The sequence below is a fragment of the Alexandromys fortis genome, unplaced genomic scaffold, assembly GCF_014885135.2.
Source record: "Alexandromys fortis isolate MF-2015 unplaced genomic scaffold, M_Fortis_MF-2015_v1.1 scaffold_214, whole genome shotgun sequence".
Taxonomy (NCBI): Eukaryota; Metazoa; Chordata; class Mammalia; order Rodentia; family Cricetidae; genus Alexandromys; species Alexandromys fortis.
In genome coordinates, this window is record NW_026068100.1 from 2,230,157 (window position 1) to 2,252,825 (window position 22,669).

The 22,669-nt window shown below is 40.8% G+C and overlaps 1 protein-coding gene and 1 long non-coding RNA gene across 4 annotated transcripts in view; one reads left to right on the forward strand and one right to left on the reverse strand.

The window, feature by feature from the left end:
• Positions 1–20,751, reverse strand: part of Col1a2 (collagen type I alpha 2 chain) — a 35,150-nt gene extending 14,399 nt beyond the window's left edge. Inside the window, exons 1-30 of one of the 2 annotated variants that reach the window (XM_050123820.1) lie at positions 20,535–20,751; positions 18,135–18,145; positions 17,505–17,519; positions 16,823–16,858; positions 15,683–15,784; positions 14,497–14,550; positions 11,702–11,746; positions 11,479–11,532; positions 11,333–11,386; positions 10,995–11,048; positions 10,652–10,705; positions 10,122–10,175; positions 8,575–8,619; positions 8,250–8,303; positions 8,103–8,147; positions 7,769–7,822; positions 7,066–7,164; positions 6,903–6,947; positions 6,691–6,789; positions 6,278–6,331; positions 6,053–6,160; positions 5,651–5,704; positions 5,442–5,540; positions 4,468–4,521; positions 3,909–4,007; positions 3,271–3,324; positions 2,746–2,799; positions 2,296–2,349; positions 1,982–2,035; positions 982–1,026 (exon numbers count right to left, since the gene is read on the reverse strand). In XM_050123820.1, coding sequence (XP_049979777.1) covers positions 982–1,026; positions 1,982–2,035; positions 2,296–2,349; positions 2,746–2,799; positions 3,271–3,324; positions 3,909–4,007; positions 4,468–4,521; positions 5,442–5,540; positions 5,651–5,704; positions 6,053–6,160; positions 6,278–6,331; positions 6,691–6,789; positions 6,903–6,947; positions 7,066–7,164; positions 7,769–7,822; positions 8,103–8,147; positions 8,250–8,303; positions 8,575–8,619; positions 10,122–10,175; positions 10,652–10,705; positions 10,995–11,048; positions 11,333–11,386; positions 11,479–11,532; positions 11,702–11,746; positions 14,497–14,550; positions 15,683–15,784; positions 16,823–16,858; positions 17,505–17,519; positions 18,135–18,145; positions 20,535–20,604 — 1,773 coding nt within the window. In that variant the 5' untranslated portion in view covers positions 20,605–20,751. Of the gene's footprint in view, positions 1–981; positions 1,027–1,981; positions 2,036–2,295; positions 2,350–2,745; positions 2,800–3,270; positions 3,325–3,908; positions 4,008–4,467; positions 4,522–5,441; positions 5,541–5,650; positions 5,705–6,052; positions 6,161–6,277; positions 6,332–6,690; positions 6,790–6,902; positions 6,948–7,065; positions 7,165–7,768; positions 7,823–8,102; positions 8,148–8,249; positions 8,304–8,574; positions 8,620–10,121; positions 10,176–10,651; positions 10,706–10,994; positions 11,049–11,332; positions 11,387–11,478; positions 11,533–11,701; positions 11,747–14,496; positions 14,551–15,682; positions 15,785–16,822; positions 16,859–17,504; positions 17,611–18,134; positions 18,146–20,534 lie in introns of those variants that run through there. The other variant, XM_050123819.1, reaches the window with a different exon arrangement.
• A 153-nt stretch (positions 20,752–20,904) lies between these two features.
• LOC126489506 (uncharacterized) overlaps positions 20,905–22,669 on the forward strand; it is a 31,167-nt gene continuing 29,402 nt past the window's right edge. For both annotated transcript variants that reach the window (XR_007588948.1, XR_007588947.1), the window contains exon 1: positions 20,905–21,131. This is a non-coding gene — a long non-coding RNA (uncharacterized lncRNA). The remainder of the gene's footprint in view (positions 21,132–22,669) is intronic.

The following is a 22,669-nucleotide window of genomic DNA, read 5'->3' on the forward strand; positions in this document are numbered from 1 at the left end:
CCTCATATAATGAAGGGAAGGCTTGAGATAATCCTTAAGACATATACTTTCAGTGTTCTGGGACTCAATTCCACAATTTGTTGCTTTGAAAATATTATAGTCGACCTTTGGAATCCATTTACTTTTAAGGGGGTGGTCTTTTCTATGCAGCATCCACAGGCAAAATCAGACGCTAGCCATGCTTAGTAATCAAAAGGAAAGATTATGGAGTTGAATGGCTATGCCATGAACAGGTAAGATCATATTTTCATATCACTGCCCCCGTAGTAATGCTGTAACAGAATAGTCAACATATTCTGTTACATATATGGATATAGGTGTTCATTTGTGTTTACTTAGCTGCATGCCTCTGACTTTGCATCTAGCACCACAGCGTAATGTTTCATGGCCTGCGTCTTTGCTCCACGTTCCACTTTGTGATTTGTATTGGAGGGCCTTGCTCTAACTCTGTTCTATACCACTGTTTTTCTTTTTCTTTTAATTAACTTCTGGCTTCCTAGTTATGGTGTAAATAGCAACATAACAGGATACTTTGATTTTTAAAAATCCCTCCAATCTTTCTAGCTGTACTAATATACATAGGCAAATAAATAGTTTTTCCTTCATAAAACTGGAATTATTAATTTAGCTTTAGACTTTCAACACCAACACAACCAACAAATATCCATCTTAGATCTTCGGTTTACTTTTCTTGGCTCAAAACCGGCAACTGTAGTAAGTACATTACATTTGTCTGTATAAATTATTTATTACAACACATATATTTTTTCATTTATTTTTCTTGTACCCATAAATTTTTCGAATAGAAAATATGAGTGGCTAATGAGAACTTTTTACTATTCACTTGGAAGCCCGGTGATATCTATGGAAAAGGTTAGGAATGCTCTTTAGGGGCGGTCATGAGTGGGGTTAGGGACAAGCACAACTTCTTTAAAAAATAAAAAGTCAAAAGTTAAAGAAATTTAACTAAGAAACACTTACTCTTGGACCAGCAGGACCAGGGAGACCAAATTCACCAGGAAGACCCTAGGTAAAAACACAACAGTAAATAAATCATGAAATCTATGTGTTGTTCCTACACTCACTTGTGGTTAAGGCATCTAAAATTTTCTGAATTACAAAATAAGGCTGTATGGGCTCCACTCACATAAAAGCCTGGTGTATGGGCTGCACTGTATAACAAAACCTTTGACTCTATGAAAGATATCAAAAGAGCCTACCACCGCTATCAAAGATGTGTCGAGGCAGACCTGCTATCAGAATATTTGCTTCCTATTATTCAGCTTTCTATCTTTTTAAAAAAGCAACAAAGCAGGCTATTTTTTTGATAATGTGCTAACAGTGACAAACACAGCCAGGCATTGCACATTTTAGCTATATAACGGGCTGTCTTCTTAATAGAAATTATCATATTCTCTATATTACCTAGTTAATTGTATACCCATGTGTATCTCTTTTATTACTGTCCAGCTGTCTCTTTAATGTGGTTCACTGTTGACAAAAGAGACCAGGCTACAGAATGTAACTAAATTGAGGCGCATTCATCACAATTAGAGAAAATGACTCAGAACTCATACTCTGATTGTGGAGAGCAGTGTCATGTTTGAATGCCAAGCAAAACATTAAAAGCAATTTTTTCAGGCTCTGGTTTGATGGGAAATCGGTGCATTTATGTTTTCACTATGGAGAAGGAAATAATTTGTATTTTAATATAGCAAAGAACACACAAAAAGTAAGGCTATTACATGAAACAGTCAATAGGTTTTGCTTTCATATTGTGATATTTCAGTCAATGCATAAAATAAGGCAATTTGAACAAAATATAAATAAGTTCTTTCATTCCCTTGTTCAACATCAACAATGTAGACTGGTATAATTAATATGTGAAATATAAATTTTATATTGTAATTACATGGCAATAGGGAATTTAAAAAGAAGGAAATGCATAGATTTGATCAAGTTATTATCAGAGCTAACTCACCCTTTCTCCTGGCTTGCCAACTTCTCCAGCAGGACCTGATGGGCCAGGAAGACCCTAAATGAAGAGACATGAAAAAAATCTCAATCTTACAGCCATATTAACACTCATAATTGGGCTTGCAAAGGGAATAACTTCATGAACACTATTCTGTCTTATTAAATCACTCTAGAAATGTTTGCATTGAATAACTGTGCCCTTTGCTTGAGGTCTGAAACCATATTCTGCGTGTTGTTGTGGTGGTGGTGATGATGTTACAGTGAATTAGTTGGGAACACTGTGGTTAAAGTCAGAGTATTGCATGCTTGTTGACTTACCTGGAAGCCTGGAGGACCAGCAGGACCCTGTTCACCTTTGCCACCTTGGACACCCTGAAAGTAACAGAGGAGATAGCGCTGATGTTAATGTCCACCCTACTGGTGTCATAAAAACATGTGCTGGTGTTGAGAGTCTAATGTTAAATTCATTTGTCAAGTTAAACGACGGAAAAACTACTTATTTGTCTATGCATGTCGGCACAGCTAAAATGATTATGGTGTTTTATTTTCAGTCAAAGTATCCCATTACATTGTTAGTTGCCACATATGTCGGAGGCTAGAGATAATTTCTAAAAACAATAGTACCATAAAGCAAAGTTAGACAGCATCGATGCCAGTGCCAGAAGAGCTAGCGCTGCTGCCGATGGGTCTGCTCTGAACTCTGGAAAGAATGGCTACTCTGCAGGACACGGCTCGCTTGCTTTAGAGGGCAGTAGGAAGAGTACACACCTGGGGTCCAGGAGGTCCCTGAGCACCGTTGTTCCCATCAGGACCTGGAGCACCCTAAATAAAACAGAAAGCTCAGAGTTACACACAAGCCAGATAGCTTAACATGCTTCAAAGTGCCTTGAGGGCCAGTTCCTCAAGACACATTTATCATTTTAGGATTTATCATGTTAGAATTAAAGTAACTCATTGTGAGTTTCACCAAGTTCCAAATGCTGCCTATTAACTTTGATGCAGTTTAGGAGAAGTCCACAAATAGGAGGCGGTGTATGGAAGACAGAGAATACCAGCACATATTCATATCCTCTTAATCGTAACATGAATAAAAAAAGACCAGTTATTTATTATCAGTTATTTATGACTGCTTTGTTATAATTCACTACCTTCTTCATGTAGTTCAAAATAAAGACATTCCAGCATGGCAAAAAGACTCTTAGGATGTCACTTTGGAAAGTAACAATGACACCAGAAGATAGCCTCAAACAAAGCCCTTTTTGGGGTGATTTTTCTGTAGAAGTTCATACCTACCCGAGCACCAGCAAGACCAGGATGGCCTTTCTCACCAGCTTTGCCAGGATCACCCTATTAAGAAAAAAAATTATATATATATACATATATATATATATATATATATAATTTCATACATATGTGTGAAAAAGAGGCCATGATCTCAAGAAAGGACCAAGACAGGGGCAGATACAATAGAGGGATTGGAGGGAGGGAAGGGAAAGAGAAAATGATGTACAGTAAAAAGAACGTGAGAAGATTTTATGTCTAATTTTCCATGACAGTTTTGAAATGTTGATTTTGTTGTCTGTTTGTGTAATTCTCTGACGTTACTCAGCTTTGAACTTATTATCTAAGACATGTTCCAACACCAAGAAGCTCTGTATCAAAAGGGCTCTGTGGAGGTGTGCGGCTCAGGTAACCTGGCTTCCAGCAGAGTGTAAGGCTACAGTGACACTCTGTGGATGTGTGCGGCTCAGGTAGCCTGGCTTCCAGTAGCCTAAGGCCACAGTGACAGGAAAGGTTTAAAGGAAGGAGGGTTCTACAGCTTTCTGTGTCAAAAGGCCTGGTCTTGTGGTAAACTGCTGAGGACAGAAATCCCTGCCAGTGGCTGAGATGTAGTAAACAGGTATTAAGGGAGAGGAGGTCACGATCCTTACAGAGGGACCTTTGGGTCCAGGGAATCCAATGTTGCCAGCTTCACCTCTTGCTCCAGCGGGGCCGATTGGACCAGGTCTGCCATCAATGCCAGGCAGGCCCTGAAATCAGAGTTTCAAGTTACTCATCCCCCAATGGCTTCCTGCTAGCAAGCTTAGCATGTTTTCCGATGCTGAAACAGATGATGTTTTCTGGGCACACAAAGCTTTCCCTGCACGGTGTCAATCAATTATGACTCCATTTCCCTGTCCTGAACAGAATGCCAGTACAGAGACACTCAGTCCAATCTCAGATGTAAGCAATTTGCCCCCGTCCTTCCCCTTCTATCCCCTGCCACTCCTTTCAATTTCTCTAGTCATGGTTTCTCATCCCTTCTCTGTCTTTGGTCCTGCATCCATTTAGACTCCAGAATTACAATCTATTACCTTCTGTTCCCAAATGACGTAGAGGTGGCTGATATTTATTTTCAATGTATTCATGTATAAATAAGCCACAAAAATAGACTTGATGAGGGTGCGATAAGGGTTCTTGAGAATGTAATGGAAAATGAGCGCTACTTACCACAGGGCCTTCTTTCCCAGATGGGCCAACGTTTCCAGGAGACCCAGGAAGACCCTACAAAATAAATGAGGCCTTTTCATATTGTTCCCGTAGCTCCCACACTCAAGGCTTGAATATTAATTGAAACCTCACACAGCCCTTTCTCCTCACTTCGTGTTTGTTGCCAAGGGTGAATCATTAGAGATAGCAGCCTTGCTGGAAAGTAGGAAAAGAGTTCTGAAATCTTTCTCCTATTTTTTTGTCTTCCATTGTATTTTACTTTTGTGTATCTGATCCACTCCTAGGAGTCAGACGAAAGGGTTAAGCAACATACTGTTTGGCCAAAATGTACCATATTTTTTCCTCCATGATAGGAAGAGGAAAAGAAAACTAATACTTTTGGTAAGCAATTTCCAAGGTGAAATTTTTTTATTACTATATATGGTGTTCCTTATTACTTGTTTATGGCACAAAGTTGCCATTGATATTCACCCATAAGAGATAATGGAGAAAAAATAACACGATTCCATTGCTATGGATTTGAGTGTATCTGGATCAAAAGGTCTCTGTAGCTGGGTGTGATGCTGAATACATTACAGCATTTTATGATTGCTGGAACAAATGGTTTCACTTAGAAATCTAATAAAGTAATAATGTATAGCCTTAATACATTTCATGAATACCTTATCTAAAACTCACAAATTAAGATAAAAGATACGTGCTGGTAAGAGAGCCAGACTAATTTCGATATTTTTAAATAGATCTAGTTTTCCAAAATTTCATAGTCACTACTTCAGGTAACACCCAGGAAACCTGTGAACTAGCCAAATACACAGAAACTTCTTTGGGGCTCTGACAAAGTTGAATAAAAAGAGGCCAACATCAACACATCGACTAACAAGCTTACTGTTTGGTTGTTACTGTCAGTTGTAAGCAGCCCTTTAAAATGGCATCAGTTCCAGACAGGACTTTATGAGGCTTTATCTGAAACTTACTCTGGGACCCATGAGACCAGGCTCCCCAGGGCGGCCAGCGTCTCCATTAGGACCTCGGACTCCAGCAGGACCACTTGAACCACGATTGCCAGGAGGGCCCTGTTAATAGGAGAGAGGCCGAGTAAGGGGCCCAGTAAGGTATGCTGAGGGCACAACCTGCACCAGTATTGTGAAGGTCGTTCTTGGCAACTGAGTGAAGGACATCTTACCATTACACCAGCTCTGCCATCCGCTCCAGGAAGACCACGAGAACCAGGGCTGCCCTGTAAGGAAAGGACACAAGGCAGTGGGATTAGAGAAATGTTCCATCCCACAGGGCAGAGTTTACTAACATGGGACATCATTTCTTCAAAGAGGAAGATATCATTACACACCAAACCAAGATGTTTTACCCAAATGCCGAGGGAATGCACAGATGAGCATACGGCGAAAATAGGTCAACATTGTTTCCAGACCCATTTAATAACATACCAGACTGAGAGTCACTAATTTAATAAAACAGATGGAAGGCAGATGCTCTTTCATCTAGGAAATACACTCAGAAATTCTGACCAATTCCCAGTCAAGGGGCGGCATGATGATCTTGCTGTGTCTGAGTATTCAGAACTTACTCTCAGCCCTGGAGGCCCTGCAGGGCCTGCAGATCCAGGTTCACCAGGGGACCCTCTCTTTCCTTCTTCACCACTGGGACCAGGAGGGCCTTGAGCTCCAGCAGAACCCTGTTTAATAAAAAGAATAAGAGTAGAAGAACATTTTTATATATCATCTAGCAACTGAAACTGAATTGGAAACTGAGGAGGATCAATTAACAAAATTGTGATTATAAGACCACTTACAGGCTCACCCTTGTTACCAGTCTCTCCTTTGGAGCCAGCTGGACCGGGTTCACCCTAAGATCCAAATAAAAGAGTGGTCAAACGACAAAAAGGGGCCAACACTCCACAGCAGACAAGTCCTTGGGATGTGTAAGCGTAAGCCATCTAAAAAATCCATCCATAGGAAACCGGTAGTGATGAAAGGGTAAGACTCAAACATGGAGTTTCCTCATCTACCTATGCACAAGCTTCTAAGATAGCAGAAGGCAGGGGTTTGTGTGAAAGTGCAGAAAAGGGACCATGCAGGAACATAGTAAAGCTGTTCAAGAAATACAAACTTTTATAAAACCTTACAGAGGGAAGACAATAATAATAACAAGAAGTCAAAGAACATATGAAATACTAGTTAGTATCTCAGGATAGAAAACACTTACAACCAGTCCTCTGGCACCAGTAGCTCCAGCAGCACCAACGGGACCAGGAATGCCACGGGGGCCAGGGAGACCAGGAGCCCCAGCAACGCCAGGGAGGCCCTGTGGGAAGAAAAGACCCCCAGCATCTCTTAGGAGGAAGCAGGCTGCAGAGGCGCCCTAGGTGAGTGCCTCTAACCCAGAGCAGCAAAGATCAACCCCTCAGAGGTACTCACAGCAGCTCCCTTAGCACCAGTGAGGCCGTTTGCTCCAGGGTTGCCCTGCAGGCGGGTGGGGTGTGAAAGGGGAAGGAAAAGTCCCAGAATTAGTGTTTCTTACCTTTTTTGAGCCCACCTTCAGTTATTCTACTCAATGGTGTTAATTTCAATGACTACTTACAGGAGGTCCAACGGGGCCAGAAAGACCTGGAAGACCCACTTCACCACGGGGACCAGCAGGACCAGAAGGGCCGGGATTGCCAACAGGCCCAAGCTCTCCCTAGGAATGCAAGTAACAGAAGGAACAACTGAGAATTAGCACTAAATCACAGAACAGCACACCCGTTATTACCGCACCAACTTTTAGGGATTTTCTTCAGGATCGCTTATCTGGTTTATTATCATACGAATTTGAGGTTGACTTTCTAATTTGCAAGCTTTGTTCTGACTTTCTGAGATTATCCTTGTCACCACTCAGTCCCCTCTAACTTAGGAAGCATGGTCAGTTTTTGTTTTGTTCTGTTTTTCGAGACAAGGTTTCTCTGTAGCTCTGGAGCCTGTCCTGGAACTAGCTCCTGTAGACCAGGCTGTCCTCGAACTCACAGGGGTTCTGCCTCTGCCTCCCGAGTGCTAGGATTAATGGCGAATGCCACCCCTGCCCGGCTAGGAAACACATTCTACAGGGCCTCTGGGCCAGTCAGTTTCTAGGTTGCTGCTCTGTCTATAAATAGTGTGCAAGCACACAGTTGAAAACTGTACGATTTAAAGGGTGGGGCTGATCGAGGAAGTTGCTAGGCAATTACCTCTCTTCCTGCAAATGCTACTGATATTTCACTTTACACTAAAGAATTTATCACGGCAGGGACAGCAACCGATGTTTTTACCTTGGGACCAGGAGCACCTGGGAAACCCGGAGGGCCGGCAGATCCAATGGGACCCTGAAATCAAAGCAGAAGTTCCCGTGAAGTGGATGAGGAGAACAAGCACCAAGTTCTACTGAGGAAGGACATTGGCCGTTTCCAACACAGGATGAGTTTTACTTTATGCATCATTCAGTAGCTCCAGGAATTTGAAATAGCTCTGCTACTTACAAACGGACACTTCCAAAGGGAACATTTGGCAAAAGTGCTCAAAACAATGCCAATTCATAAAAATTAGAAAGCAGAGCTCCTGCCCGACACCTTGAAGCCTTGTCAACTCCCCAGTGCAAAAACTTACAGCAGGGCCAACAGGACCGACGCTGCCATCACTGCCACGGGCACCCTAGGAAGGAAGGAAAGGTGAGCAGTCAGGTGGAAGCTAACAACCGCCATGGGACGACATTTTAAAAGGATTTAGAACGAAGCAAAAAGCTGGATTACTTACAGCTGGGCCAGGGGCTCCGACTCGCCCTCTCTCTCCAGGAAGCCCACGGGCACCCTAGAAGCAGAAATATTGTTAAGAAAATCGAGAATCTCTACAAGTAACAGGGAGTATTTAGCTTTGCTCAGTTCCTAACAAATGCACAGCTTCATTAAGAACACAAGCCTCGTTTGCACACGAGGTGAACGCTGAATGAAGATGGAGAGGAACTCAAGAGAGACATCAAGAATACAATGCCAAGAGAAATGGCAGCTACCACGAACTTGAAAGCTGTTTCAAGATGCACAGAGTGCACATTTGGGTTTCCAATGAGCTGATCAGTACTTACCGCTTGGCCTGGGGTTCCGTTTTCACCAGGGGCACCAGGTTCACCCTATATGCAGAAAAAAAAATGGAATCCGTGTTTGTTATATATACACCAATTTTCAGTGTGCGCAATTTTTTATCCTCTTATATCAGTGTGAGCCATTCATATGTTTTAAAACTTCTTTTTATGCACATAGATTTTTTCTCCATGATCTCAGACACATGGTTTTTGAAAAGAGTTCTGTTTAGTTAAGACACTAAAAAGCTGTGGCTATTTGATTGTTGTACTCCTCTCTGATTTTATCTTTACATTCTACACATCTGGAATCAGATTAGGAATATTATTTTAAAAAAGAAAATACAAAAAATACATTTTCCTTCAGTACAGCCAAATTTACCTTCTTCAAAGGTGTTTGAATGCTCAGTTTTATCATTTTCATTAGGATACATACAGAGTAAAAGTACCATAATAGTTTTTATAGCCATTGGACTTGTTTCTTATTGCGAGTGGTAGGCAGTGCTGGGTATTTCCTATCTGGGGGAATGTAAAAGAACTTTTCTTCAAGATATTCTAGATTATAGAGAAAGGCTGAGGAATAAACCCGAGGCTTGGTGCATGCTAAGCAGGCGCCCTACCACTGAGCTGTTTCCCCAGGTGTAGGTTCATGGGAAGATGTTCTTTAGGAATGAGAGACATGGCATTTCTTGACTTTGTCTTATTAACCACCAGATGCTAGACTTTGAGCAAGTCACTGGTTCTTTCTAACCTCAGTTTTCCCCATCCACACAATGAGAACACCTACGAAGTGCCTTTTAACTCTAACAGTGTATGATACTGTGATCAGCAGTCTGAGCTATAATTCTGGGCTCATGGGAAAATGCGTTTGACCTTATTCATTTGTGTGGCAGCTGGGAAGCTAGACCATATTCTCCATATTCATGTCCATCTCTGGTCCCGCTAGCATTTGTTACTCATTAATTTGTAATTACATTGGTATTCACTTTAATATCACATTATCTCCTTAATAGGAAAGAGAACCTTTTATGGTTGGAAATGCTGTCAGAGAAGGAGCTAAGCCATGAGATAAAACACTTCTGAGACTTTAATTACCTAATTAAAAATTTTTTGAGTGTGCACAGATAAATCAGAGGAAAGAGGTTGAAAAGTGAATTGTGACATGAATGTGTGTCTCTAATTAGTGCAAGGCAAAGGGATCTCCACTTTTAAGCAGCACACCATGTTCTAATATTTGATTATATGTCGATTTACCTTTGTTTTGGCTGCAGAGATCGAATGACATTGTAAGGGGAGGAGAGAAGAAGGCGGAAGGAAATCTTAACACTGTTTTTCATTTGATTTTTTAAAATAAACATAAAAGTTAAATAAGTCTCAGCACTTGGCCTTTTGTCATAGAGCCTCAATGTTGTGCCACTGAGGGATTTGAAGAATAGATGAGGAGACAAGATACTTTTTGAAATATGGGTTGTCTTCAGTGAAATAGCCTTCTTGGTAGTGTTGGAAGATTTAAAAGAGTTGCTTACAAACCGTGTTCCTAACTCAGTCATTACCTTCACACCCTGGGCACCAGGCTGTCCCTTCAATCCGTCCAGACCATTGTGTCCCTGCAAGGCAATGGGCACTTTTAAAATGCTTTCATGTTGTCATTTCAGTCAGATCAGAGTCTCCCATCTTTGCAGTTCTTATATCTGATGGACAGAGCCTGTGGCTTCTGAGGTAGAACGGGGTCCAGAGCTCCATTCAGCTCAAGTGAGCTGGTCCCACTACCCCAGGTCGGTTACCACGACTGCAGGCAGCAAAGAAAGGAAGGATGCTGAACAAGTTTCCTTCCATCCTTGTCATCCTAATAATCTCGTGGTTTTCAGATATTTCTACCTATTTAAAAATAAGCCACAGTTTACAGTTTTTCTGCACTGATCCCGGTTTTTGGTGAGTTCTGGCTTCACTTTAATTTCCAGCAGAATTCAGACACATGGAAGCTAGGATGTGTCTGTCACCCAGGAATTTAAATACACTTGAGTTCTTACCTCTCCCCACCCCTATGACCATGTTCCCTTATTTCGATGGAGAAGGTGCTCACCCGAATGCCTTTGAAGCCAGGGAGTCCAGGAGTTCCAGGGAAACCCCGAGCACCCTTGGAAAAAAAAGTTCAGAAGCAAGTGAATAGGTTTATCTTAGAAGTTAAAAGACAATGCTTTCCTCTTTTTAAGCCAAGCTATTATATGAGTAACTAAGATGATGGCATTCATAAAAAATATAGAAACAATTTAGCTGTTTATAGTTTGATTGATCGCCACAAATAAAATATCTGCACTCTTTCCTTGTTTCTCTCCCTTGCCTTTAATCAGTGCCACAAGTGTGCGTGGATCTGTGCCAGCATCAGAGGCATGGCCACTCATAACTAACTCTGTGCTAGGTCTCACCTGTGGTCCAACAACTCCTCTCTCTCCAGGTCGTCCAGGTTTTCCAGGGTGACCCTAAAACGTGAAAGCAGCATAGGGTCAGCCTTTACTTGGTAAACCATGAGAAGGGAAAGGTACACATAAGAATGGGGGCTTAAATACATGTTTAATTAACCATTATCTCTCTCAAGTACAAGCAAGCTAATTAGTATTTCACTAATGTAATATTTCCCATATGGGGAGACTCATGTCAAGAATATTTTGAGCCTTCCGTATGGAACTAAATCTCGGTCTAGACACTCCTGTTGAGATGGAGCATTTAAAAGTTGTTTCAGAAGAGCCTGAGAATAGACACTTACATCCTCACCAGCCTTGCCAGGGGGCCCAGCTGGACCACGAGAACCTGCAGGACCCTAAGGAAACAGGAGATGCATCATGAGATGAAGACGGTGTCCACAAACCTCCCAGCAAATATGTTTTTCACACAGGAAGAAAATGTTCTCACCGTTTGGCCGGGTTCACCAGGCTCACCAGCAGGTCCCTGGAAACCTTGAGGGCCCTGAGGTAAGGGAGGAGGAACATTTATTTAGTTATTTAGAATCAAACTATGAAATCAAACTCAGGTCACCGCACATGTTACACAAATAGTTTGTCATCATCCCCACCACATGAGAGTAATGCTTAACCTTATATTTTATAGAAGATGATTGTAAGATGTTGGTACTTACAGGGGCTCCAACAGCACCAGGAGGGCCTCTGGGTCCCATTAAGCCCTGCCAAGAGAATAGACGTAGTTAGTACTAAGAACTCAGGTCCTTTTGGACTGGGAAAACTGGATTTAGAAACAGTTCTGCTGAACCATGTCCTGTTTGCCATGGACAGACGAACAAGACCATCCTACTTTTACCTCATAGGTTTTCTCCCTCCCAAGGAAGCGTTTTTTTTTTTTTGAATCCAAATTTCCTGTGCCTGCATCCTTTCTTGCCTTTCACTTCTCCTTTTTTCACCAACTGAAAATTCAGAGCTTGATGAGAGTTGTATGGGGGAGCCACAGACTCCTCAAGATGTGCCGAAATGGGCATCTGGAGGTTCTCAAAGGCAATGAAGAGAATTGCTCTTTGCACAGATCTAATGGCTGACACAGCATTTTGGCTAAATTCTCTTCATTGTACGCCATCTCTCCATGCCATGTTTAGCTAAGAAATTGATTTTTTATTGTCATAGGGGCATAAATTTGAAAGGATCAAAAGTCTTCCTTAATGATTAAAAGGGGGTTAATTATAACCTTAAAGCCCCTTTCAGGGCTGCTGGTGACTGATGAAAATGTAAAGCAAAAGTGGATGTAATGAGGAGTGAAAGAAAAATGAATTATTATTGAGGCAGCCTATTGGAAGAATCTATGACAGGATACTGAAAACATAAGACAAATGACAGTAGTTTGCTTTTTTTCCTCTTTGGGAACACAAATGTAAGGTAAAACAGAATGCTATGAGTTTGGGGGATAAATGTAGCTTTATTTTGCCTCTGTAGTAATCAGTGCTTATGTAAGCTCATTTGCAGGACCCATTTCTCATACATGGACAAGTTTTGAGTAATTTGTATATGATGTCTATCAACCATGAGGACCTTGTAGTGAGCCTACCTACTTTTCAATGACTGTAGCGAGATACTACATAAAGCACATTGTTCTCATTATGAAGATTATTTATTTTGTTTTAGAAATTGCTTCAGTGTTAAAGGGAAGTTGTTGCTTTTCAATGAAAGTATTTTTTATATCCATTAAGTATAATTTCCTTTGACATCATGAATTTTTAATTATATTTATTCATCTTTCCCTGTATTTGCAATAACTTCATTTACATAAAGGATATTTTATTTTGTGAAGGCTGTCAGATGAACTATGATTAATTCAGAAAAGGACCCTGTGGGGTTTTATAGTTATTGATTTTCCAACATGGAAAATTATTTTAACACTTTATTGCTGCCTATCTTCTCTATTTGTTAAGCACATGTCTGTTGATTGCTTATGTCTGTGGAAGTATGGAGATGCACAAACTTAAATTATACTTTGGTGATACTTTAAAGTGAAATATTCACTTGATTCTCCCCAGAGAGAGGCTTTAAAGACAAGAGAATCTGAAATTCATATTAATTTCCCCCAGCTTCTATCCACCATCTTAATTTTAAAAATAAAATGATATCTACTTCTGCTTTATTTCCCATTTTCCCTCTTCTTGAGAAATGGGTTCTACTTTACAGCTGACTAATGGCCAGCATTAGCAGAAACAACTCATTTCAAATGTCCAATAGAAACAAAGCCAAAAGAATGCCTACATCTTTCATTTCATATATGAGCATTTTAAATTACTGGAAAAATCAGGAAATTGGAAGTCATCAATTAAAGCTCCATTATTTCACAAGTGAGAGCTTTAATTCACAGAAAATACTGTCTTGCCCTTATAGTACATTAGTCTATTTCGGCCCATTAGCTTCAGAAGAATATCTTGTGAAGACAGAGCACTGATGTAGGACCCAGGTAAAAGCTGTGTTTTAAAGACCATGATAACTAACAGATAAATGTTTTTGGAAAACATAATTAGAATCACCAAGTTGTATGCATGTGTATTAAATTCTACGGTAGTTAATCAACCTAATGTTTTTATTTCTGGAGCATTTTCATTCTTTCAAATAAACTATTACACATTTTTCATGATCGTGTCTATTTTTTCTTTATTACATCTCAGTAATGTTTGGTAGAAGATTCATTTGTTAGCTAGGTCATCGTTCTAATACACAGGGAAGCTTTATAAATTGTTATACAAATGGCAGACTGTGTGCTGGTGACATGAATGCTAAATTTGACTCATTCTCTTCTATATTGGTTAAGAAATAGACAAAAAGCGTATTTTCATCAGAATGGAAGAAAACAAGAAGTATTCCTTCTATCATCAAGTCCTCATTCATGGCTCACCAGAATATGTTTCATTTGCTGTAGTTCTGAACCCATTGGGGACACCTCTTGAATACTTGTGACGAAGGAAATGTTCTAGTCAAGGACTAAATACACGAGGCGTATGTTGCCTCTCATGCATCTTGCTTACTGGTAAAAAGGCCCCAGACTCTCCTGTTAGAAGGTGAAGGGACTGAAACGGAACTTGGGCCCTTCCTATCAGGTGCAGGAAGCACAGTCAGTTGTCCTGTGCCTCAGAGCTGCGTCACAGTTTACGGAATACGGAAGTATATAGAGAAATGGATAGATGCTAATATTCTGAGTTGCTCTGCCCAAGTTATGGCCATTATGTCTAAAGATTATTTCTTAGACATAAACATCTGTGTTTTTATGAAGCATCTTTGCTGAAAAAATGAAACTCTTAACCTGGACTTGAGTTTTGTTATTTAAGTGCAGAAAAGGGAGTTGTTTCATGTATTCTAAATATGGAGTGTTAACTCTCGTTGTAAAGTCTAATATAAACTCCCTCTACAAGCTTCTTTTTCCCTCCAGGAGGAAAAGAGATAAGCATACCATTGGTCCAGGGCCAGATGAAACTCCTTTGTCAGCATACTGAGCAGCAAATTTCTACAGGGAACAAAACACATACAAGTGTATATGTCAGTGGTCATACACGTAAATTTTCCATTCTGTTTGCAATAAATTTCCTGATAGCCATGTTTCAAATAGAAGTGACTTAGAATTCAGAACTGAGCCCCCCAGCTATCACCTACCTCTAGAGTGAGGAAGGATGGCTCCCTAAACCTTTACAGTCCCTTAAAAGCCTTCCAAGTGAAGCAGAGCTCAGGAGGACACGCTGTGCTAACAGCTGCCACTCTAGCCCACAAACCTCTAAGATACTTCTTTGTTCTGGCTGGAGTCTCAAAAAAAGGATATAAAGAGTTTTTAAGTTATAGGAAAATTAAAAAGCCCCTTAGAAGATTAAACTTTTAAAAAATAGTTCCCAGTAATAACCTCCCTGTTAGCGATCTCCCTTGGAGTGGTAGCTGTATAAAGAAGGTGCTTTTCAATACCCTCAGTAGATAAGCAAATCATAATAAGATCTTTGGGAGAAAAAGGTCTTATTTTACTGGCATACAGTTGGGTATTAGAATCAGGGTTCTGATTCATAGTGCTAACCAATTAAGCAAATATGTTTTCCTTCCTGCAGTGAGGCCGTTTGGCACTCATACCATTGTCAAAGACATAAAGCTAAAAGAAGATATTAATGAAAAGGGGAAATGCACTTTTCTTAAATTAGTTTCAAGCGAATTAAACCTAAAACCGCTTTGAATGTTGGTGCAGCAGACTCAACTCCAAGGAGAATAAAGAGGGTTGGATGTTTGTGAAATTGCTTCAGATCAGGGGCTTCGCTTATGGAATTCCGTCTACTAATCAACCTTGTTAATAATGCAACGCCTCTTATTTGTGCCTTACTGATAAAAGATATTAAATCCCCAAATTAAATAACAGCGTTGATGGCTGCAGCGACCGTTAGTGAACACAGAGACCTGGCCTGTAATTGACAAGGCCTCAAAAAGGGGACAGGCAAAGCAAAACCTTGAACGGAGAAACCGAAGAAATAGAATAAAATGTACTAGTTTCCAAATGGAAGATTTTTTTCTTTAACCTACTAACAATAAATTTTACAATTAATATTTTTCTAACAGAGCAAGACACTAAAGTGAGAGATAAGTTAAAATTACTGAAGACACCTTACCCCACCAAGACCAGGGGGGCCAGGGGGACCAGGGGGACCAGGGGGACCAGGAGGGCCAGGGGGACCATCTGCACCATCTCTGCCTCGGGGACCTGCTGGACCCTGTTATAAAGAAAAGGATTTAGGACACGGTTAGAGTAGCCATGTCAAAACCTGGATCGTATGTAAAAAGAGACCTAAGAACACATGTGCTAAGGTCAGGTGTTTAGACTTGTCTATGTGAATAGGTGGAAATATAATTGGCTGTATCGGCCATTGATCGACAGGACATAGGGCTAACTTAGAAAGACCTTTAATTATTGGTGTGTGGTAGCCAATACAGGGTAGAAACAGCTGATTCCGTGAACTTCGCATGTCACGTGTGTGTAGAGACCACTGTCCATTGATGCTGGTTCCTGACTCTTGTAAAAGCATTCAGTTGTTTCAGTATGTGGTGTGTCAAGAGCAGAGTAACTGATAAGATCATTTTGTCACAGGATAGGAGCACCGCTTTAACACTATTCAGGTTGTTGGGATAATTAACTGATATAATTATACCACTAATAAATTGAATAGAATATGTATAAGTCCACATTTCAGGACAGATACAAGATGCAGTTGTTTATATATTGGTAAAAATGATATATAAATGTAAATCATGCAAAACCATGGAGTTACACATATGTAACAATGTAGCAAGAATACAGCAAACAGAATGGCAGGCTGGCCTGTGCACGTAGGACAGACACAGACAAGCATGCTACTGCCAACTGCTTCACAATTATTTCTGATCTATACAAAGATCTCCTTTTCTTCCGAAAGAAACAAAACATGTTACAAAGAGATCTGTGTGGTAGGGGATACATTCCCATTATACATATACAGGGCAGGTCAAATTAAAACAAAGAAAAATAGACTTGCAAAGAATTGGGCTGCCTATAATAGCGTTTCTTTTTATGAAAGGGTAATCTTGACTGAAAAGGGATATTGATTATATATAATAATGTTAATTTACTTCTTCTGCAGGACATTATCTACTTAAAAGGTGGTGTAATTATCTGAACACATAATATTCTTACACATTGTCAGCCTTCTGTAGCTCCTAATATGTAGTTATTCAAATATGGGCCAGAGCCCTTTAATGGTTCAAAAATTACATACCCTTTCTCCACGTGGTCCTCTATCTCCAGTGGGGCCCTAAAAGAAGACAAAAACAGAAAAAGAACACATGTCTAAGTAATTTACAGTGAACAGGCAAACCAATTTTGAAAATAATGAGTTGTTAAGGCTGATCTAAAATATTATCAAACAAAAGCCAAAAGACCTGAATAAAGCAGTGGATGATGGCACATTTTTTTGTTAAAACTATATGCAAGATTTTCCAACTGAAGGTCTAGAGGATGCTATAGTCTCTGGTGGTCAAATCAATACTATCCACTGTGTTTTTAGTAAAATGATTGTTATAGATAAAATAACCATATTGTTACATCTTTACCACACAGCAACAGAGTCAGATCTTTAAAATAAACTTTGATCTACTACTTATAATTAATATAATATGCATTTTCCCATCAGAATATAAACAAATATTTAGAAAGTCTTAGTAGTAGTATGTAAATCATCGATTTATATAACATAAATGTAATTAGAGATGCTTCTGGAAGATAATAAAACTTAATTACATCAAACATTAACACTATTCTATTTTCTGGTTTGGTGAATATGTATTTGCATGGGTAAAATCTTGACAAAGCATTTTCTTCCTATAGTTCATTTTAAACTTTGTCAAACTTACATTATTCTGGTAATATCAAATACTTATGGAGAAGTATTATACTCTTACCTTTCTTGCAGATTCCTAGGAAAGAAAAGGTAAATAATGATTATTATGGGAAGAATTATGCATACATTCATAGATTAAAGGTGATTAATATTATCATATTATATACAAATTTATCTATAGATGTCATCACATTATTCTCTATTATCTTAATCTACTATTTTGTAATAAAATATAAAAGTTTACCAATAAACAAAATGCCGTCTACAAAACCAAATATATATACTTATAACTATGTTGCAATTTCAATTCATGAGCAAAGAATTTATTCATTTATTCATAATTCTTTGCAAATGAATCAAAAGGGATTGTTTTAGAAAAAAAAAACCAACCTCATTAGCTCAGCGAGATCTTGTACTTCAGAGTAGCTGGTGCTAAAAGCCAAACTTCATCTGGCCTATTTACTCTCTGTTCCCCATGGGTATTTTATGAGACTGGCCTTACTCAGTAGCTCCACCCACTTAGAAAAATGTGGTAGCATTTCAGTAGAAACCAGAAGGGTTTGGGCCACTCTACCCTTTCATAATTTCCTTGGGAAGTCAAACTGGCCAACTTTGCTCCTTAGGAAGCATTGCTGAGAGCAAGGCAATCAAAGTAGGCATGTCTTATTTTTCTGAAAATAATTTTACTCACCTCTTGTAAAGCTATAAAGGAAAGAAGAAAATAAGAAATAGTTATTTATAACATTTCATTATCAGTTACAGTAATTAACAAATGATACATGGTTTATAAGATTGAATTACCTGACTAAAATACCCCTTCTATTTCTTCTGAAGAATATACTGATAATTTCCAAATTACTCAGGTCAAAGACACACCAGGGAGCATCAAGATGATTTGCTTACAGTTTTAATATGTAAATATATTTTGAATTAAATGGTTAATTATTTACTACTTTATAAATACTATGAAACATTAATGTGTCTGGAGGACATTTAAGATGCTCAGCAACTATGGTGGAAGTGACCTAGGTAGATCGTTGACTCTCACACCGATTGATTGATGAGGAAATAATTCATGGCTTGGATAGCCTTTAATACACAAAAATCGAAATAAACTTAGGAGAGGATGCATCTTAAAGCAGACTTTGTTTTCATAAAACATTGGAGTGACTTAGCCCTTTTCCCCCAAAGGTCTAATTTACATACATGAAAGCAAATTGATTCAGGAATCGGATTTTTTTTTGCTTTAAATAGTTCACTTAAATTAGATAAGGTCATTTGATTAACGTGCATTGAATTTGTTCCCTAAGAAGGATCATTTTATAAAAAGAGGAAACTATGAATTAAGATTTTTTTAGAAATAATGAGAACAATAAATGCCCACCTCCTCTCCACAATTACTATGAGACTTTAAAGGCTGAGCTCCCACCCTGCAGTATAATTGTAGGTAATGTGGTCTATAATTGTGGTTGGACATGCTCCAGGGTGATTCACCCCGAAAAACTGCTTGAATTTGGTGGTCAAGACCTATGTCATCTGGAATGAGAACATCTGTTGCAATGGTCACCATTTGGAGGGTGGACTGCCCCCAGCCTTGACATTTGAGGGCAACTGATGAGAATTACTGTTAAATTGGATAAATAATATGTTTGGTTTATTGTGTCCATTGACGAAAGAATAGTTTGCCTGAATTGATGAAGAGAAGCCCACCAGCCTTACAACCTTTGGCGACTTTCCTTTTAATTACTTAGTTGTGAACCATTTGAACAATGTGTGGTGGGCAATGTTTCTTCCACACACTGGTTAGTGTTAATTAGAAGGTGCATTGACATTCCTGTCTCTACTTTCCCAAGGGCTATTATACTTTTCTGTGGGAATCTACTCTCTTGCTCTCTGATTTCGTATAAAGCGAACTGATACCGCTAACTGTTCACTGCAGTTTCTCCTGAGTATCCTCGGTGGGTATATAAAAGTGGATGGAGGGAACATACACGCAACACAAATCAGACAATGGTAGACACACGGCATGTGGGTGGGGCTAGCTTTTGAAGTACTGGATGTGGCCAGGCACCCCTCAACCCTCATCAAGCCAACATCTTTGACTAGTTAAGTTATGAAGCAGTTTGCAAGATGAAACCTAACTGATTTTCATTCTTAAGACATGAAAGTCTAGTCATGCACGCTTGAAATGAAAAGTGGTGTTGAAATTGGCACATTCAATTCCCATACTCGAAGCCACACAGCAAATGAGTAAGAGCCTCATGGGAAGAATTCCAGGCTCTCGAAGGTTGACATTTCTCAAATCTGTTGTTTTCATGTCTGATTACCAGTAGGAACGTGTAGAGGGGTAACTAAACAGAGCCGATTTTAGTTAAGAATTACTATTTCCATGACCATGCAATGAACGGGGAAGTTAATTTAACGACTCAGAAGACAAAAGTAGAAGCCTAGACTCCCCATTTCCTCACATACTCCAACTGACCCCTCCACATAAGGCCCAGAAGTGTAAATCTCTCTTTGGACCTAGGGAGTCTTTAACTGGAATTCCATCATCTTAAGGCCCGGTCCCTGTGCTTTCATTTTACTCCCTCCAGGGGGCGCCTTTTCATCATTATCTTCATCAACGTCATCCACCAGCACCGACGCCCACGCCCACAAGAAAATGGAGACGGGGTGAGTTTTGTATTGTTACATTTAAGGACTTTCTAAGCTAGGCCTCAAGTTTCACAAGGTGACCACGAACACACTTCTGGGGATTGAAGAGTGGGGTGCTCTGATTCTGTCAGTTAGTGTTTGTCTCATTTTGAGGCAAAATGCGTTGCCTCCTTGGGAACTTCAGTCACCCGGGGAATCCAGACCAGCAGTCTAGTGTAAGGGTAAGCATTCCCGACTCTTGGCAACCGTCAAGCCTTCCATGTTTCCATCCTTTTAAAGTACTTTTCTCTTGTCTGCCCGGGTGTTTCCCCACAGGGCAGTGAACGTCCTCACAAGCTGCAGATGGAAATGGTCGAAGTTTCCCCTTGACAGGTCAGGGCGCCCACCTATCCTGCCTCTCTCCTTCAACTCCCCCAAACAAGCGGAAGACACTTACATTGGCATGTTGCTAGGCACGACGTTACTGCAAGCAGCAACAGAGTCCGCATATTCACAAAGCTGAGCATGTCTACCACTTAGACATGCAGACTCCTTGTGTGCAGAGCCCCTGTGTCACCAGCGGAGGTATCACCTGGCGGGCGCTGACATGCAGTCGTGACCGGTCCCTCCAACTTAGCCGAAAACTCCTGCTGCCGTGGTGCTAAAATAATAAAGCCCAGACTTGCCCTATTTATATGGCAAAAGTTTCCCCTGTCGATGGGTGCCTCCAAAAACGTCTCCACCAATGGGAGAGCTGGGGCCAGGGGCCCAGCCTCAGTGCTGGGAGGAGACTGCGGGGGCGCAGGGGAGAGAGAGGAGGGGGGAGGGACGTGGCCACGGGGCTTCTTAAATTGGTTCCATTCTTTTTGAGGACGTGGACACTTTTGAGGCTTTCGAGGGGAAAGTCTGACTCTCTGTCTGCATACCTCCGCCCTCCCCAGCCACCCGCCCTCTCCCGCCCTTGCCAAGTTTGGAACCACTTGAGGACACCTACGTGGGCACTTTTCAGATCTCTGGGCAGAGAGGCAGGTGTTGAGGGACATGAGGAGCGAAGGTGAAAAAGCAGGAGCTGTCCAGTCCTGCTTCACTTTGTGCCCTGCGGGCCGTCGGCAGGCTGGAGGGGGCTGGGGCTGGAGGGGGCTGGGGCTTGAGAAACGAAGGGCGACAGCGTGGCGAGGTCTAGAGCAGCCTTCAGGGGTTGACTCCACCCTGCCCCCTCCCCTGCTTTGCTTTGGGGCCTGCCTGCCCAATTCTCATTCTCAATCTCTCTCTCTCTCTCTCTCTCTCTCTCTCTCTCTCTCTCTCTCTCTCTCTCTCTCTCTCTCACTCTCTCCTGTTGATGGTGATGGAGCGGACATTCCCATCCAAAGGATAAACTTTGAACTATTAGATTTGGTTTGTTCAACCCCTCAGGAAGTCCTTCCCTTCCCAGTTCCAGCTCTGTCCACAGACCCTTTGCAGGATTTCCAGCCATGCTCAGAGCCTGAACCAGATAATGCCTCAGTGAGCATACAGCCCCCTTGACCTTGCTGCTCCTTCATAACCACTCTCAGCCGTTGCCCAGTACCTCTCTGCCTTCATCCTCACACCTCTTTCTCCTAATTCTGTTTAGGAGAAAATGTGAAAAGGAGTGTTAAAAGTTTTTATTAGGCACCTAGGATGTACATCTCAACTGGCCTCTCCGGACAAAAGTTAACTCTCCACAGACTCCCCTTCCCCCTCCCTGGCCTTCATAACACCGGCTCAGGGATGAGACTTTGATCCTGAGGCACTGGAGTAGAGGACCTTGGTTTTCCAGGGTGGTGGCAATGACACACTGAGTGCTCCTTCCCCAAGCCTCTTAGGCTGTCTTCCAAGATCCCGGGCCCCTTGGTCTGCCAAGCATCCTTCCCGAGGCAGCAGAAACCTAGTCTAAGTCCTATTCTGTCCCAAAAATCACATCCTTAGGCCAACTTTATCTTCTTGAAGCAGAAGTGGGTGGGCTCCTTGGGAACCTTCTTTCTTCCCCCACCCCCTCCTTTTCTGCTTCCTGGTGAGGAAGAATTTCTGCCTAAGTAGGTTGACTCAGTCAGCAGCTGCTATAAACCAGAGGGACTGGGTATTGCTAACTGGCTTCTCTTTCTAAACTTAAAAAAGAAAAAGAAGTAGAAAGAAGGATAACTAAAAATTTCAATAACGTTATTTTTATCCAATTAAAAACACGTATTTGAGAGACAAGCGAGGATGCGGTTCTGAAATAAAGTGTAGTAAAAGGTTTCTGAAAGAGCACCAAGGAAAGAAAAACTTCAAAACTATACATCTGATTGTTTTCCTGCATTAATCAGAAGCACAAGTTATCATTTTTGCTAATGTGCTGGCTTGCTTTTACAGAGTGTTGCTTGTGCCTGAAAATTAGATATTAATTCTGAACAAAAGACTCAGGCAGGTAAGAAAATAGGTTTATGAAAGAAATTCCCTAAATGTCCTTCAGGAAAGTTATTGAGTAACTCTTTTTGGGGTCAACTTGACCAAATCACTTGTTTTGCCATAGCTACCCAAGACCGTAAACATTCCATTTTGCTCTGTGGTTTTCTGTGATTGTCAAAATAGTCT